General features: G+C 39.3%; 1 protein-coding gene across 1 annotated transcript in view; it reads left to right on the plus strand.

Moving 5' to 3' along the window:
* The first annotated feature begins 385 nt into the window (after positions 1-385).
* Positions 386-15,330, plus strand: part of LOC116183235 (uncharacterized) — a 133,220-nt gene continuing 118,275 nt past the window's right edge. The window contains exons 1-2 of the mRNA XM_085573621.1: positions 386-4,013; positions 4,950-5,012. Coding sequence (XP_085429747.1) covers positions 3,905-4,013; positions 4,950-5,012 — 172 coding nt within the window. The 5' untranslated portion in view covers positions 386-3,904. The remainder of the gene's footprint in view (positions 4,014-4,949; positions 5,013-15,330) is intronic.

Raw genomic sequence — 15,330 nt, forward strand, 5'->3', positions numbered from 1 at the left:
AATGGTAGCTTTGTGCAGTTCCTCTTTTTCAAGTAGAAAATTGTCTCAAGTGCTGGTCTACCAAAGGTAATTATGAGCAAAAGGTTGAGTTCTCTTTTTTAATGAGTTCTGCCTGATGCTGAGAGGAAAATCTAGTCTGGTGCAGAGTATATTCAATAGTGCTAATTAAACCATTCCTCCCACTTACTTTAAGTCAAATTAGTTTGATCCAGTTGAGAAACAAATGTTTCACTAAGGCAGGTCTTTAAGACTAAACAGACTAGTTCCATGTTACCTTAAATGAGTGGGCTTTTTTTGTGAAGGGACTACCAATCTCTAATAAGTGAAATATAGCTTTTCTTATTTTCATTTTCTTAGTGTTATAAGCGAAGCACTTGAGTAGCCTCTGCTACTCAAGTATGGTGATGCCAGTTGGAATAATGGGTGTGTTGGATTTTTCCCCTATTTTTGCATAGAATAACTGTTTTTTATTTTATTGGAAGAAAAATAAAAAAAAACCAAACACTTTGGTGCTTGTTCCTAACTCAAAGGCATGACTTTTTAAAATCTACTTACAGGAAAGTAATAAAACTTTATTATCAGAACTTCAGGAGATGACTTATTGAAAGCATCACCCTGAAAGCTCTTCAGGGTGTTAAGGACCAGAAGTTAAAATGCTTAGCAGTGTTGGATTTTTTTTTTTTTTTGAGGCAGTTAAACCCAGTCGTGTACTGCTTACTGAATTTCACTGGTTTGATGAGATTATGCACCATGAAGTATTATTACAGATTATTATGATTATAGACATATTATCAGGAAGTGTATTATTCCTATCAGTATCATGGACAAAATTTGCCTTTATTGCTACTCAGACCTGCTCAGGCATATTAGTTTCAGGTAGGGGTGCTGCACTACATTTTAAGGTACATTGTGTTGATCTGGATGGTCTTCTTTGGGAGGACATGTAATGCTTCTCCTGCTGAAGTTGTATGATTGCATATCTCCACGTGGTTAAAACTACTTCCACTACTTCCCCTATGCCAAACATCACTGGAGAAAAACCCTCTGGTGTGATAGAGGGGGAATGTTGTACCTGCCTGTTCAAGGCTGACCCCCTGGTCATGCTCAGTATTTGGTTACAGTTTGGGCCTGAGGAAGTGCCACTTAGGATCTCTGTCAATGCTGTGGGGGCTTCATATCACTCCAGCTTCTGTTTCACAAGGGCAGGTTGTGAGCTACTCTGTGTGTGTCCCATGAGCTCCAACCAGCCCAGACTCCAGGGCTTGCCAGCAGCCTTTGAAGATTCTTGGCTTGTAAAAGCTGGACTTCGTGGTATGCCTGTGCTATAGCAGCTGTGTTTGGGGGTGAATGAATTGAGTTAGCTTGAAGCTGCTGAGCTCAGGTACTGTCAATATTAGTGCTGCAGCAGGAAAGCCACATGATGGAAACTGGTTAAAAACTCTGCCCATTTGGGTTGGCTCTTTCTTGCTGTGGCTGCAATGTCAGCAGTACAGTACCCAGGCTCTGCATTTTTGACTTAGGAATGTTTATGTGAGCTGTGGTTGCAGCAGTGAATGCCAGACACACTGCTCCTTGAAGAAGCAGTTTAGTGTTGTAATGAATACGTGCTAAAGAATAAAGAGCACTGGAGAACTAATTCTGGAGTAAGGACAAACCAGTTGCATTGGTGCTACCTAATACCATCTGTAGTTTTGATATCCATTCTGATTCTGGGCCACAGGAGAGTGTAATGCTGATTCTTGTTTTGAACAGCTTTCTTGAAGACTTGAGGGTTGTGCCCATGGTAGAAAATAGAAAGGACCATACTGCATTTATGCATTCACAACACACTGTCCCTGACCTGTCTTATGCTGCAGACTGTACTTAATCTGCCACTGTCTGGGAGAATATTAATTGCCAACTGTTGATGGAGTATACATGTTAGCAATTAAATGTTATGGATGAGTGTAGGCTGGTATTTGAGCCCTTGCCTTGCCTTTAATTTATTGATATAGGCACATGCAGTTAATTCCCTACCTTTTTATAAGTTCTGAGTATTCTCTATGAGTTCCCAGGATTTTTCTATAGACTATTTTATAATTCCACCATAAATGGGCTTTTTTATTCCTATTTTCTCTCAATATGTTGCTTTATATACTATTGAAGTCAGCACGACTGAATAGCTGCAGCAGCAGTACTAAGTAGCTCATTAGCTTTGTTAAAGATGAGTGGCTTGATTTAAGTGCAACAATTAAAAATAAAACTGTTTTGCTGAAGGAGATAAGGTGGGTCCCACAAATTATGTGGTTTACATACTGATTTTTTTTATTTTTATTATTTGAAAACACTGACCAACAGCAAGGAAAAACACTGAAGGATTTGGCATAATACTGGCATATGCGGATATTAAATAATATGCATGGTAGGAGACAGGATTTTTAGCTGAGAGTTTGCTAGGACAGGCATCATATGCAGGGGTTTCCTTTATAGTCAGAAAGAAGAAACCAAATACAATGATACATGTTTACTACTTGACAGTTGTAATGCAATGCTGTACCACATTTTTATTGGAAGACATGAGTAAAATTCAGTATCTTATTACTTCCTTACAGATTTAAATTAACCCTTTTGATTTGTAGTTTATTTTTATTTAGTTTATTTTTATTTGGTGTCAGACCCTTTTCAGTCTCGTTCCAAAAAAAAATTAAAAATCTTGCATGGGAGAGCTGCCAAAATGTTGACAGAATAATGCTCATGATTCTTTTCTCTGAACAAATATTAGACACTTTTGGTATTCCTGTGTTGAAGGTGCCATGGCTGTAAAAACAAAGATATGTTAATATATTATAGAAGGGGAATGGCATTCCATGCTCTTCCCTGATTAAAGTCTAGGCCACATTCTGCCTATGGAAAACTGCCTTTCCATGTTGATTTGTAATTCAGTAAATGCTTGCTGGTCCTGAATAGGTGAAGAATTGAACTATACAACTTTCATTGTAGGTAATATGAAGGGAGATCTTACTGTTTTGCATTAGTCCTTACTCTTACTGGTTGCATTTATTCAAGAAACTTCATGAACATTCCATAACCCTTCTAAGCAATTACTCTAAAAAGCGAATTGCACTTGTCAATGTGACTTTTTTCAAAAGTTTTTACAAAATCATTAAAATTTTGTTTGGAAGTGGCCCCTGGAGGCCATCAAGTCCATCCATCTGCTTGAAGCAGGACTGTTAGCCAGCCTAGATCCGTTTTTTCTGAACGTTGAAAACCTCTGAAGCTGGAGATTCCACCTCTGTGAATAATATATTACAGTGCTCAACTATCTTCCTAGTGAAGAATTTTTTCTTAATATCCTTCAATCCTCCTAACTGCAACCACTCCCTGTTGGCCCTTGTTTTGCCATTGGCCATATGTGATGAGAGGTTGTCTCTGTGGTCACTGGAGCTGTGGGCTGCTGTTAGCTTTCTCTCTTAGCCAGAATGAACAAGGCCAGCTCTTTCAATCACTTCTAAGGGGCCAAGCGATGGCCATCCTTACAGCCTTCTACTGGGCCTTACTCTACTCCTCTCAGTCCTTCATGAGCAGCAGAGCCCCAAACTGAGCACAGCTTTCCAGATGTGGTCTCTTCAGTGCAGGTTTTTCTTGACCTGCTGGCTGCACCTTCCTCAGTGTGACCCAGTATTCAATGTGGCTTTCCAGCTTCACAGGGAGGCTGCCCCATGGCTCATATTCACTATTCTTCCCCAAGTGCAGAACAGTGCAGTTCTGCTTATTAAGCTTTGGGAAATTGCTCTTTCTCTAGTTCACAGGTTTCTCAAACTGCTGTGAATTAAGACTATACTGCTCAATGTATCAACTTTCCTCCATTTGGTACTGTCCTTGCATTTTCCAGTAAGTGCATTCTTCTTTATGACCCAGGTTGCTGATGAGGATGAGGAACAATGTCAGACCCAGAATAAACTCCCTGATTTTCATTGTTATTGACTGCCATCCGGACTTCAAGCCATTGATTACTGTGAGCCCGCAGTGTCCAGGTAGTTTTTAATATATCTAACTGTTCAGTCAGCTCATAGTTTCTCAGCTTTCTGAGCTTCTGTGGAAGATTGTGTCAAAATTCTTATGAAAGCCTAAGTGGATCATATCTAGTGCTATCCCTTGGTTCAGGGGATGCAGTTCATAATTTCATCATAGAAGGCAATTGTGTCGGTCATGGATGATTTGCACTTGGTAAATTTCTGCTGATTATTCCTGATTAACTCTTTATCCTTCACATACTTGAAAATCTATTTCCTTTTATCTTAATATGAGTTAGTGGAAAAAGTATATCAATATAATCTCTTTGAGACAAACGTACATGAATGCAATGTTGTACTGGCAGCAGCAGAGGTATTTCATGTCCAGAGGAGAGAAGCAGGGATAAGCTGCTTTATTGGTACAGATAACATCTATTTTAATGAGAAAGAGAGATAACTGCATATATGCTAGAGATTAGTCATTGTTTCGCTAAGGTAAGATTTATCCAGAAACTTAGCTTTGAGGAGAGTCCTAGGAATAATATAAAGTCCGTATTTATAATTCACTTGGGAAACATTACACTACATGTTAGATACAGAAGAATTCATTGACATATAAATTATAATTATAGTCCTTGAGCTGTGAAAGCAAAAGTGTAAATCTCCAGATCTTTAATAAGAACAATGATAATTTTCTTTGTTTTAGGGGAAATATTGGCTAGAGATCATGAAATTAAATGTTAATCAGTTGTTAAGTAAATAATTTGGTGCTTCAGGTGAGAACATGTAAACCTTTTTGAGGGAGAAATATACTATCTCAATACATAGAAAGTTGTAATTGTATTCTGTAATGTATTTAAAATTCACCTTCCCAAGTAACTTTAGGGAAACTTCTAAGTCCTTCCTCCATATTGTTTAATTAATTGCCTTTTTACTTCTTCCTATGCCTGTATTAAGGTGAACAGAAACTGTCATTCAGAATGCATGAAGAAAAATGCACAAATGGGTATCAAGTTCCAGGTAACATTTCAAATTCAAAAAAGTCTTGATCTACTCTGCTATTAGAGCATTTCACATTTCCAGCCTGGGGATCCAATAGCATTGTTTACAGTTCCTCTACTCAACACAGCTACATATGCTGCAGATATGTTTCTATGAGTTAGGAGAAACTAAACTACTTAAAAGTTTGCCTGAGACCAGTTCCATTTTGTTTTCCATGTATCTTTGCTTTTCCGTGTGTAGGGAGCACTGTGCTCCAGGACGGTTTAGGTGAATGGAGACGAGAGATCTCTGAAGGCTGCTCTTGGGATATAAGGTTTATTAGGGATGGGGAAAGGTCCTGCTTCGAGCTGCCAGACACAGCACGTGGCGAGGCTTGAGGGGATGGGGGAAGGGAGAGACAAGAGGGTGCTCTAGGAGAGGGGAAGTTCCAGGAGAGGGGAAGGAGTTCCAAGAGAGTGTGTGGCCCCTCAGAGACCCCTTATCAGGGGGCTTCAAGGTGGGCTGGAACAAGGCTCGGGCCAATGGGGTTACAGGCACTTGATGTCTTAGGGGAAGGATACAGGTGCGGGGTGAACCATACATTTTGGGGGGTGAGATGGAACAGTGCACTTGACCCCTGGACCCATCCATAGGCAAGGGCATTGTCCGGCTAGCAGAGAGGACTGTTCTCCTGGCTGCATTAGTTATGAATAATTATATTTATCCATCCTTCCCAACATCCATGTGTCTTTGCTTTACTCATCTTTTTTCAGACTTCCAAAGTCCTGAGACTTCACCAAGATTGTTAGGAATTCTTAGTGTATTTTTGCTGCTCTTCAGATGAGATCATTGATTTCTGTGTTGATATTTGCAGGTAAAGAAGTCACTGGATGCTGTGGCATTTTGTTTTGTTTTGTTTTAAATAAAGGTTTCTGAAGAGGAGAGAAATTCACTTTAATATCAGAGTGAGTGAAAAATTTCTCTGGGAAGCCTATTCTACGTGACCCAACTTGAGCAGAATGATTTGACTAGACAACTTGAGAGGTCGCTTCTAACCTTAATGCTTTTGTGATTCCATGATTTAGCTGTGATTTCCAATTTTGATTGGTCATGTATTTTATGATGTAGCACATTCTAGAAAAAATTGCTTGTGTGGAGTCCAAAGCCTTAATGCAAAGAGATTTTAAGACCTTCTATACTGGACCTAAAATCCACAGCATCAGAGGATAATCGATTTTGGAAGGAACCTAAACAGGTCTCTAGTCCAACCTCATGTTCAAAGTAGGATCAGCTATGAGCTCAAACCAGATTACTTGGAATTTTATATACTTTGTATACTTAAAAATCTCCAAGGAGGGAGACTGCACAACTATTCTGAGTAATCTGTTCCTGTGACTGTCTGCCCTTGTGGTGAAAAAAAATTGCCTTCAGCCAATCTCAGTCCCAGTCTCAGTCTCAGTCTCAGTCTCAGTCTCTCATTTGAAATGCTTGCTGTGTCTCTTCTTCCCATCGTGCATCATTTTGGAGAACCTGTATCCATCATCTCTGTGAGCTCTGTATAGATATTAGATGGCTGCAGCTAGGTTCCTCTGAAGCTTTGTCTCCAAGGCTGAGAAAGCCAAATTAGCTCAGTTTCTAAAATCAAGGTGAATTCTCCAGACCCCTGAGTGTCTTAGTAGCTCTCCACTGAACTCTGCTGAACTTGCTCCAGTTCATCAATGTCTGTATTAAGGGGGGAAAACTGGATGCAGTGCTTGAAATGTGGTCTATGAAATGCTTTTTTCTACTAGCTATGATAATACAACCTAGGATGCTGTGACTTTTTTTTGCTGCCAGGGTATACTGCTGGCTGGCTGCCCAGGGTCTTTTCCACTACAGCTGTTTCCCAGCCAATCACTCCACTGCCTGGCTTTGTGTAAGGGCTCATTTCTTCCAAGGTGCAGGACTTCAGATTTTTCATTTTTGAAATTAATAAAGTTCTTGCTAGTCTATTTCTCTAGTCTGTCTAGATCCCTTTTAACAAAGTCCTGCTCCTAAGCATATCAGCTCTTTCTCCTAATTTGATGCATGTGCAAACTGGATGAAAGTGTGTACAGCCACTTACTTCCAAGTCACTGATAGGTATATTAGAAAGGTCAGGTCCCAGGAAAGACCTCTGTGGTGCTCCACTTGTTGCTAGCCTCCAGATACAGTAGGATGGGCTATCTACTGTCTTCTGAGACTAGTCATTCAAGCAGGTTTTCTCATATCTAATTGTCTACCAATACAGACCATAACATCATAAATTGCATACATGTTCTGTGAGAGTAAAGAATATCTCTGAAGATGAAAGTAAATGACATCCACTGCTCTCCCTTCATCCCCAAATCTAGTAATTTTAGCCTAGATGACAATCTACCTTAAATAGATGGTTACCTTATCTACTTCATGTGCCCAGAAACACTCTTGAAAATGATTTGCTTTGTGATTTTTTTCCAGACATCAAAGTGAAACTTCAAGTTCCCTTACCTTTTGACTTTTTTGAAGACTGATACAACATTTGCCCTCCTCCAGTCACGCAGGACCACTTGATCTCTATGAGCTTTCAAAATAATAGAGAGCAGCCTTGCAAGGATACAGCCTACTGAATCCCATGAGCTTGTGTGGGCTGAATTGTCTCAATTAATCCCTGAGTCCTAATGGACTTCTGCTAGATCTCCATGATCCCTTTCACTAATCACAGAGGTATGGTAGAGAGACAGATGGCATTAAATACATCAATATTATTTATGCCTGCTGTTGCTAAATCACCTGTCTCCTTCAGCAGCTCACATATCCCTTGTTCAGCCTTACAGCCATTTTTCAAATTCTGGGCTCCAATGAAACCTACACTGAAGCCACTGGAATCAATGCACTTCTTACACTAGAAAAACAAATAAATGTGAGGACCTGTAACAAGATGTTACAGGGTTTACAAGTAGCAAGTAAAATTTTATTAGGTAGCTGTGAAACTTGGAAAATTTAAACCAAAAACTGCAATGTGCTCGTTGTTTACAGTTCTTGCTGATGGGTGTTGTGCAAGTTGTGGTGGCTCTAGGGGTGCCAGAAGCCTTGACTATCCCTGCCCAGCCCTGCCTCAGTAGTGCCACAGCAGAGTCTGGTCTCCAGCTCAGTACAGCCCTGCCCAGCTGTACCCAGTCATGGGCCCCACCAAGCTGGGCCCACATCCCAGCTCATCACTGTCCCATCCCCAGGGAGATGCCCAGTGCCCAGAGCTGGGGGTTCCCTGGTGCCCTGTAGCTGCCCTGCTTGTGGCTGGGGTGCCCCAGACCCATGGGCAGCCACTGTTCTTTTGCTGCTCCCTGCCACAGCTTGTCTTTCTAGTGTCTGTCTACCTTTTTGGGGATCCACTCCTATTTTCCTCTAAAAGCAATGAATTCAAACTTCTCTGAAAAAACTGTTACCAGGTTGTTCTGCATCTTCTATCTCAACAGAATATTTTGAGGACACTGCTGAAAATATCTTTCAGTTTTGTTTGACAGGTACTTTCTACCACCTGAGGCATATGCTAGCTGTTTGTGTCATGTAGGGAATCTACTGCATTTTGTATTTCTGCTTCTCAGTTTAGCCCTGTGCTGGGAAAGAGATGGAATCCTAACCCAGGAGAACTTGCTGAAAAGTAGCTTTTAATGCCTTCAGATCTTAGACTCCCTCGTCTCCTTCACTTTCTTTGATGATGTCACGTTTTGCAGTGTTAACTTCATTCTTTGTACTGTAAGCAAGGACCTTTCCTTAAACAGGTCAGCTATCATATTGCCTTTTTAGTACTCATCTCAATCATACAGAGACATCTCAACCTCTGGCAGCAATGATGAAGGCAGATGGGCTGTACAGCCTGGCCTTTTCAGCTTTGGAAATGCTTGTGACCCCTGTGCTATGACTACCATGCATCACTCCTCCCCTTCTGATGGCAGTGCTTAACAGGAGACGGAATAAGGACAAACCTTGTAGGATATCTCCATTACACTATCCTTGAATGCCAAACACTCCATCTTCATCCAAGGTAGATAAAAGAAAGATATTTTTTCTCATTGGGAAGCTCTGATGGGCCTGTTAATTTGCAGTGTTAAGTGATGTGTTTCTCATAGAATAACTTTGCCAACTGTGGATTTGCTGCCTGTGTGCACAAATGAGTTTGTGATTATTCTGAACTTCACTCATCTTGAGACAGGGGTTTCCTTCTTTTCTTTGCACCCTGCCCTGGACTTGGTCTGTTTGGTACAGTGTGCCTGATTCTGCCCTCTGGAAATGAAACAGATGAAACCCATCAGTACAGAAATCTTTTTACACAGCTTCAGAATAAGGCCTTCCACCTATGACTAGCCTTCTGAAGAAGGATAAGCTGTGGGTGCTTAGCAGTTTTGTTCTGCTTGCTGACTGTACATGCACAGGCTAAATCACACTTAGCTGCATAATGAGAAAAGCTATAGAGACAAAAATCCCTAAACCTTTTTGCCTTCATATTCTCTTTCAAATGCAAGTGAAGAAAAGTCTGAATTCATTAGTGGACGAGCTGCAGAACACCCAAGAACATGTCTTGATTAATTTGTTTTGCAACAGTTAGATGTAGAACAATTCATGGAGAATGACAGTGAAGTGGGCGACTCCTAGGGACCCAATACTAATTTTTCACTAAATGCTCAGAATTATGCACATTTTTAATATCGTTATTACCTGTATGCAGTGCAGTGGATCAGAGCTAGACTTCAATATGAGAATCGCAAAATTATCTCCAGTGTTTTTTCCATTTTTATTTGTTATGATCTGTTAATCTCAGTAAACAATGCAATATTTTTTGAGTCTCTTCCTTCTTCCTCTTCCCCTTGGCCTCACATGCCTTCTGGACTCCTTCCCCACCCCTTATAGATTTAGATATTGAAATGATGAAGTTCAGAGGCCTGATAACTTCCTCATTATTGAGGCTGCAGTTCTTGTAAATATTTCTCTCTGCAAAGTACTGTGAGGTAGGGTCTATGCTCTCACTGCACTATCCATTTTGTAGCTTACATTTGAATAAAGACATGTCTGAACATATGATGCACATGCATTGGCTATGCACAAAGGCCTCAGGAGATGTAAAAATACAAGTTGTTGAGTGCTCAGGATTTGTTGTTTTATTTGTTTTGGGTTCTTTTTAATAACAATAAACTGCGAGTAAACACTTTCTGAGGTGCCAGTCTGATTTCTGCTGGCAGCAGAGTGCCAAGTATCTTTCAATAGAGAGCAAAACTTTGACAGCAGAAGTAATAAATATACTATGGGTGTCCAGTATTAATCAGTTAGGTGCTCATGCAACAATGGTTTCTTCCTAAGGCCCTCTAACTGAGGCCATACCTTTTTTCTAAAAAAAGAGGATTCTAAGGATTCTACCAGCCAGACATAGGGGAGATTTTAATACAGAATTTTACATATTGTTCTTATGTTACAGTGATTGACAAGGGTGTTGGCAAGTAAATATCTCCCAGTGCTGCAGCCACCTCACTGGCCAGGATCTGAAGGGGTGTGGAATTCAAACCAATAAGAACATCCAGACAGGGTCTTTCAAATGCCCTATATAAAGGAGGGGTTGGAAAATAAAAGCTCTCTGTGCCAGATGAACATCAGGGGTGAATGGTCTCTGTCTCCTGTTCCCCTCCCCCCTGCCCCATATGTGACCTAACATTCTTACACTGTTTCCTCTGAGTTTTCTGTTCTTCCTCATCAGTATGTTAATGTTCAGGGAAGGCTTTTTCCTTTTCTGAAGGTGTCCATCATGCTCTGCACTTAATTCTAGTTTTCTGCCTATTGCTAATTAATTTTCTTAATGATTATGGCTGCCTGGGAGAAGATATTGTCTTCTTAAGCCTTTTTCAGACCTGCTGAATTTAATGAATGACACTGAGAGTCTCTTTTTTTTCCTACTTGGCTGGACAGGTTCTCTGCTATTTTCCATCTTAGATAACTTGATCTAGTTCTAGTTTCCAATCTAAAATGATAGTCATGTATGTCTAGAGAATAAAATGATATAAAATTAAGTGTATTTATTTGGTTTATTTTTCTTATGTGGTAGGTTGACCCCATATGGAGGCTAAGCCTTCACCAGTCACTCTCATTAAGCCCAGCTGTGGGTGGGGTTTAATCAGAGGGGCAAAAGTGAGATAACTCAAGATAATTCAAGATAAAGACAGCCTAATAGGTAAGACAAAGCTGCAAGCAAAAGCAAACCAAAACAAGGTGTTCACTCACTACTTCTCATCAAGAGGCAGAGGTTTAGTCACTTCACAGAAAGCAAGGCTACATCATGCCTAACAATTCCTGGGGAAGATAAAGGCTGTAGCCCCAAAGGTTCTTCCGTCCTCCTCCTTTTGCTGAACTTTTACTAGGGAGCATGTGATATATCGTTTGAAGTATCCCTCTGGTAAGTTTGGGTCAGCTGTCTTGGCTGTGCTCACTCCCAGTTTCTTGCACACCCCCAGCCTACTTATCTGCAGGAGGAGAGTGAGAAGAAGAAAAGGAAAAAAACCCACAAAGCCCCCTCCATGCTGTACAAGCAGTGCTCAGTGATAACCAAAACACTGGTGTGTTATTAACACTGTTTTAGCTTTTAATCACAAATTCCCAAACTCAAAACACACACCATACAGGCTGCTATGAAGACAATTAAGTCCATTCCAGCCAGGCCCAGTGCAGCTTATTAAACTTTTGAGACAAATAGTATGTGCAGAAGGATTTAATTAAGGTATTATTTTTTGTTTGATTCATAATAATGAGTAATTTCAATTGAAACTCAGCTTTTTTTATTTTGATAGCATGTATATTTTATTTTGTGCTAGATGGTTGAGAAATGGTATTTTTACTGGGTTTATTTTTTAGAACTTCTGGAAAAAAATGTAAATTTTAGTGTTCCCTTCATTGACTGAGTTCACTAACTCAAACATGCTGCTAAATAGAGGTGGATCAAAATTCACCTGCAATCATCATTGGTCAGATTTTCAGGCCTTAAAAATTCAAAAATGTCTTTCAGTGCTGGATTCTTGGTAAAGAAATCTCTCTGCCAAACTGAAGTAATGCAGTCAACTTCTGGACAGATCCTTATTTAGTATTTCCTTACTTCAAAAGTTCTCAGCAGGTGAAACAGGAAGAGAAGATAGACCAACAGCATTTATCAGGCAAGAGAGTAAAACCTGAGCTTTGGAAGAAAGTAAAATACCATAGTTTTAATTAAATATTAAAGCCAGTATAATTTGTCCTGCATTTAATTAATGCATCGCACTGACTTTCTTGTGTTCCCTTTATTTAGAGATACATGGTTTACTTCCATGGCTTTTAGATTTTGGAATTAGAAAGATCCATACCCTGAAGCAGTATTAAAATTAAGTCTAAGGGAATGCCTAGGAGTGCTCTCTGTGAGAAGACCACTTGCAGATGTTTTGCTTTCTAGATGACTTTGTGGCTTACAAATTACAGAAACAAAAATGGACTCTAGTGTAAACAGGTCACCAACAGGCTGTGACACAGCTGCTTTTTTGACATCTGGAATATGTTGTAAAATCACAATTCCATTTCGCATTTGTAGATCAGAATATATTCCTGTTGTGTCACTGAAGTGGGGAGAGAAACATCCAGAAAGCCACAGGTGGTGTCAGGGAGAGAAAGTGCTGCTGCTTTCTCTGCTGTGTGATTTCATCAGGTGTTTTATTGTGAATATGAGCTACTGCATCAGCAGTGAGGCAAAACAGGTGGTGTGGAGAGAAGTAAAATGAGTCAGCTTACATCAGCTGTGAAAGTATCTAAGTTGTCTTACTTCACTGAAAGTTTGGCCTTTATTTCTCAGCAAAAGACTGAGTAGCTGCTTAAAAAGATGGAAGTCCTCCATAGCACAAACATTGAAGGACTATGAGCAGGACAAGCCTCACCAATGGAGTAGCTATTTGTAAGTATTATGGACTTAGTCACTGCATTTCCACAGATGAGGAGAATTCCTTTTCCTTCCTTTCTGTAAGATGGTGAACATTTTACAAATTTGTGCCTTGCTATCAGGAATGTCGCACTAACATGATTTTAGTTTCATAGATCTATAACTGGGGTGATTTTTGGTTCGATGATGGTAATTTTTTTTGTTTGTTTTTAAGAACCTTTTGTAAATACTTGAATCTGGGACTTAGGCATGTAAATTCTGTATAGTAATTCTTCCTTAAAAGATTAGTTGCTTCATTTGCTATAATTGGTAGCATTTTGCGTCCTCCTTTTACACTGGCTCTTGATGATTAAATGGAAATTTGAATTTCTCATATGTCCGAACTTTCAGCTTTGTGGTGCTTTTATTGGTATAAAATAGAACACATGTTCTGAACTTTTAAAAAGCATTAGAAGGGTTTCTGAAACTGTTTCTATATGTTTTGACAGAAATGCCCCAAATTTTCATTTGTAATTCACTCTGAGTTTCAAGTCACTTGTTGCTGAGAACTTGGGAAATCTCCTAAAGATTAACTTCTCTAGTAAAAACATTTCAAATTCTCCATATTTGGTAGGGCAAATAATGGAGGGTGTTGGAGTTAGCCACAGTGTATTGTAAAACTATAACATAAACCAGAGAAAATGGAAATTATTTTAATAAACCATATAGATAGAAAATGTCAGGTAAATAAAAAAGATAAAGTTTCCCATAGTAGCAATTGCTTGGCTATGCTGAGTGATTTATATAACATTGTTGCTGTAGTAATGCATGCATACAGTTATTTGTAAAGTGTGGTCAGTTTAGTTAAATGAATATAGCTCTGGGTACGATAACCTTGTATTATCTTTACTTCTGCATATTGAAATGCTTACCTTTACTGTTGCACTAAGTCTGTTATAATTCTATTGGATTAAAAAAAATAAAAAGGTGTTGAAGAGGTAGGGCAGGGATAAGGAGCAGAAAAACCCAGCCCAGCAGGTGATAAAATTATAAACTTCAACAGAAATGAAAATAAACTAGGCTTTAGTGCTGTAGGATTGTGTGTTTTGTGTTGGTGCTGACTTCTCACTCAGCAGTTTTCTGATAGGTAAAATCATGTTGCACATGAAACACATAGGTCAAGAAGAAACTCTGTAAAATTATTTTTTTATATGGTGATGCATGTAGTGAATCTCTTGGAATCTCATAATTTTAAACTGTGTCATGTCCATAATTCTTTAGTGATACTTAAGTAAATTACTGAACTGGTTATGGGATGTCTAAAAGTGGATGAGAACAAAGCATTAGTAGATATGCTTTTGGCCTTCTAGCTGTGGTTCACAGGAATTTTGCTATGGTCTACACTCTTATAACCTACCCAAAATTGTATTTGTACTACTGTGCTCTTAAATGTCACAGTTTTCCTAGTGGTCAGTTCCATGACACTTAGATATGTTGCTTTTACATAGTGGATATACCTTGCCATTCACTCAAATATTTGTGGAATAAAGTATTTTTCAACCTGAAAAATAGTGCAGAACATTTTCCTAAACTGAGTGGACATTGTTCTTTACAGCTTTACATTTGCTAGTGTAGTTAAGAGAACATCTACTTTTGTATCTTCAGGCACAAGAGCAAAACAGAAATACTTTACTGGGTTGCGTTTGGGTTTGTTTGATTTTTTATTTTTGATAGAAAAGTCTCAGCATTCAGGGATTTGTCAGCCTGTGTATTTTCCTATCTTCTTTCCCTTTTTGCTGTACTTATAAAACAGCTTTTTGTACAAATAGAGGAAGCCATCACAACACAGGTATCAACTGTCATGTTGATGACTGCTAAAATAAAGAGTTCAGTATCTCAATAATTTAATGTAATAATATCGATTAAATGTAAACCAGCCCTGCACTTTGAGCATTGGCACATGCGAGTGGACATGTAGGGTAAAAAATGACAGAATAATGACTCTTGAATTTTCAAACATTCATATGCAGACCACAAATCCTTTCCCACATGTTACCCTAGATCTAGAGTGTACAGCAAAATCAGCATTTTGTGGTCTCTGATTCATCTTTGCTTTTTGTAATAGAGAAGCATTTCCTGTGACAAACCTCAGAATCCTCTTTTGTCTCCTTCCTCAGGGGAGGATCCTAATATGCCATTGGTGACCTTAAAGTCAGCTTTCTTCACAAGGATAAGAGCATGTGTCACTGGACTTACAATCTCATTTTGAAAAAATCCACACAATTAAAGCAGGGAGAAGGGAACAGCTCCTGAGTGCATAGAATTTAGATGCCTCAAACCATTACGTTTGGAGACATATGCTAATTACTTCACCTTCCATTGAAAGCCAATGACCATTGTCTTTCAATGGAAGGTGCACAGAAGCCAGGTAATGACCACAGA

This window comes from Lonchura striata, chromosome 2 (assembly GCF_050655825.1).
Source record: "Lonchura striata isolate lonStrDom1 chromosome 2, ASM5065582v1, whole genome shotgun sequence".
Lineage (NCBI taxonomy): Eukaryota > Metazoa > Chordata > Aves > Passeriformes > Estrildidae > Lonchura > Lonchura striata.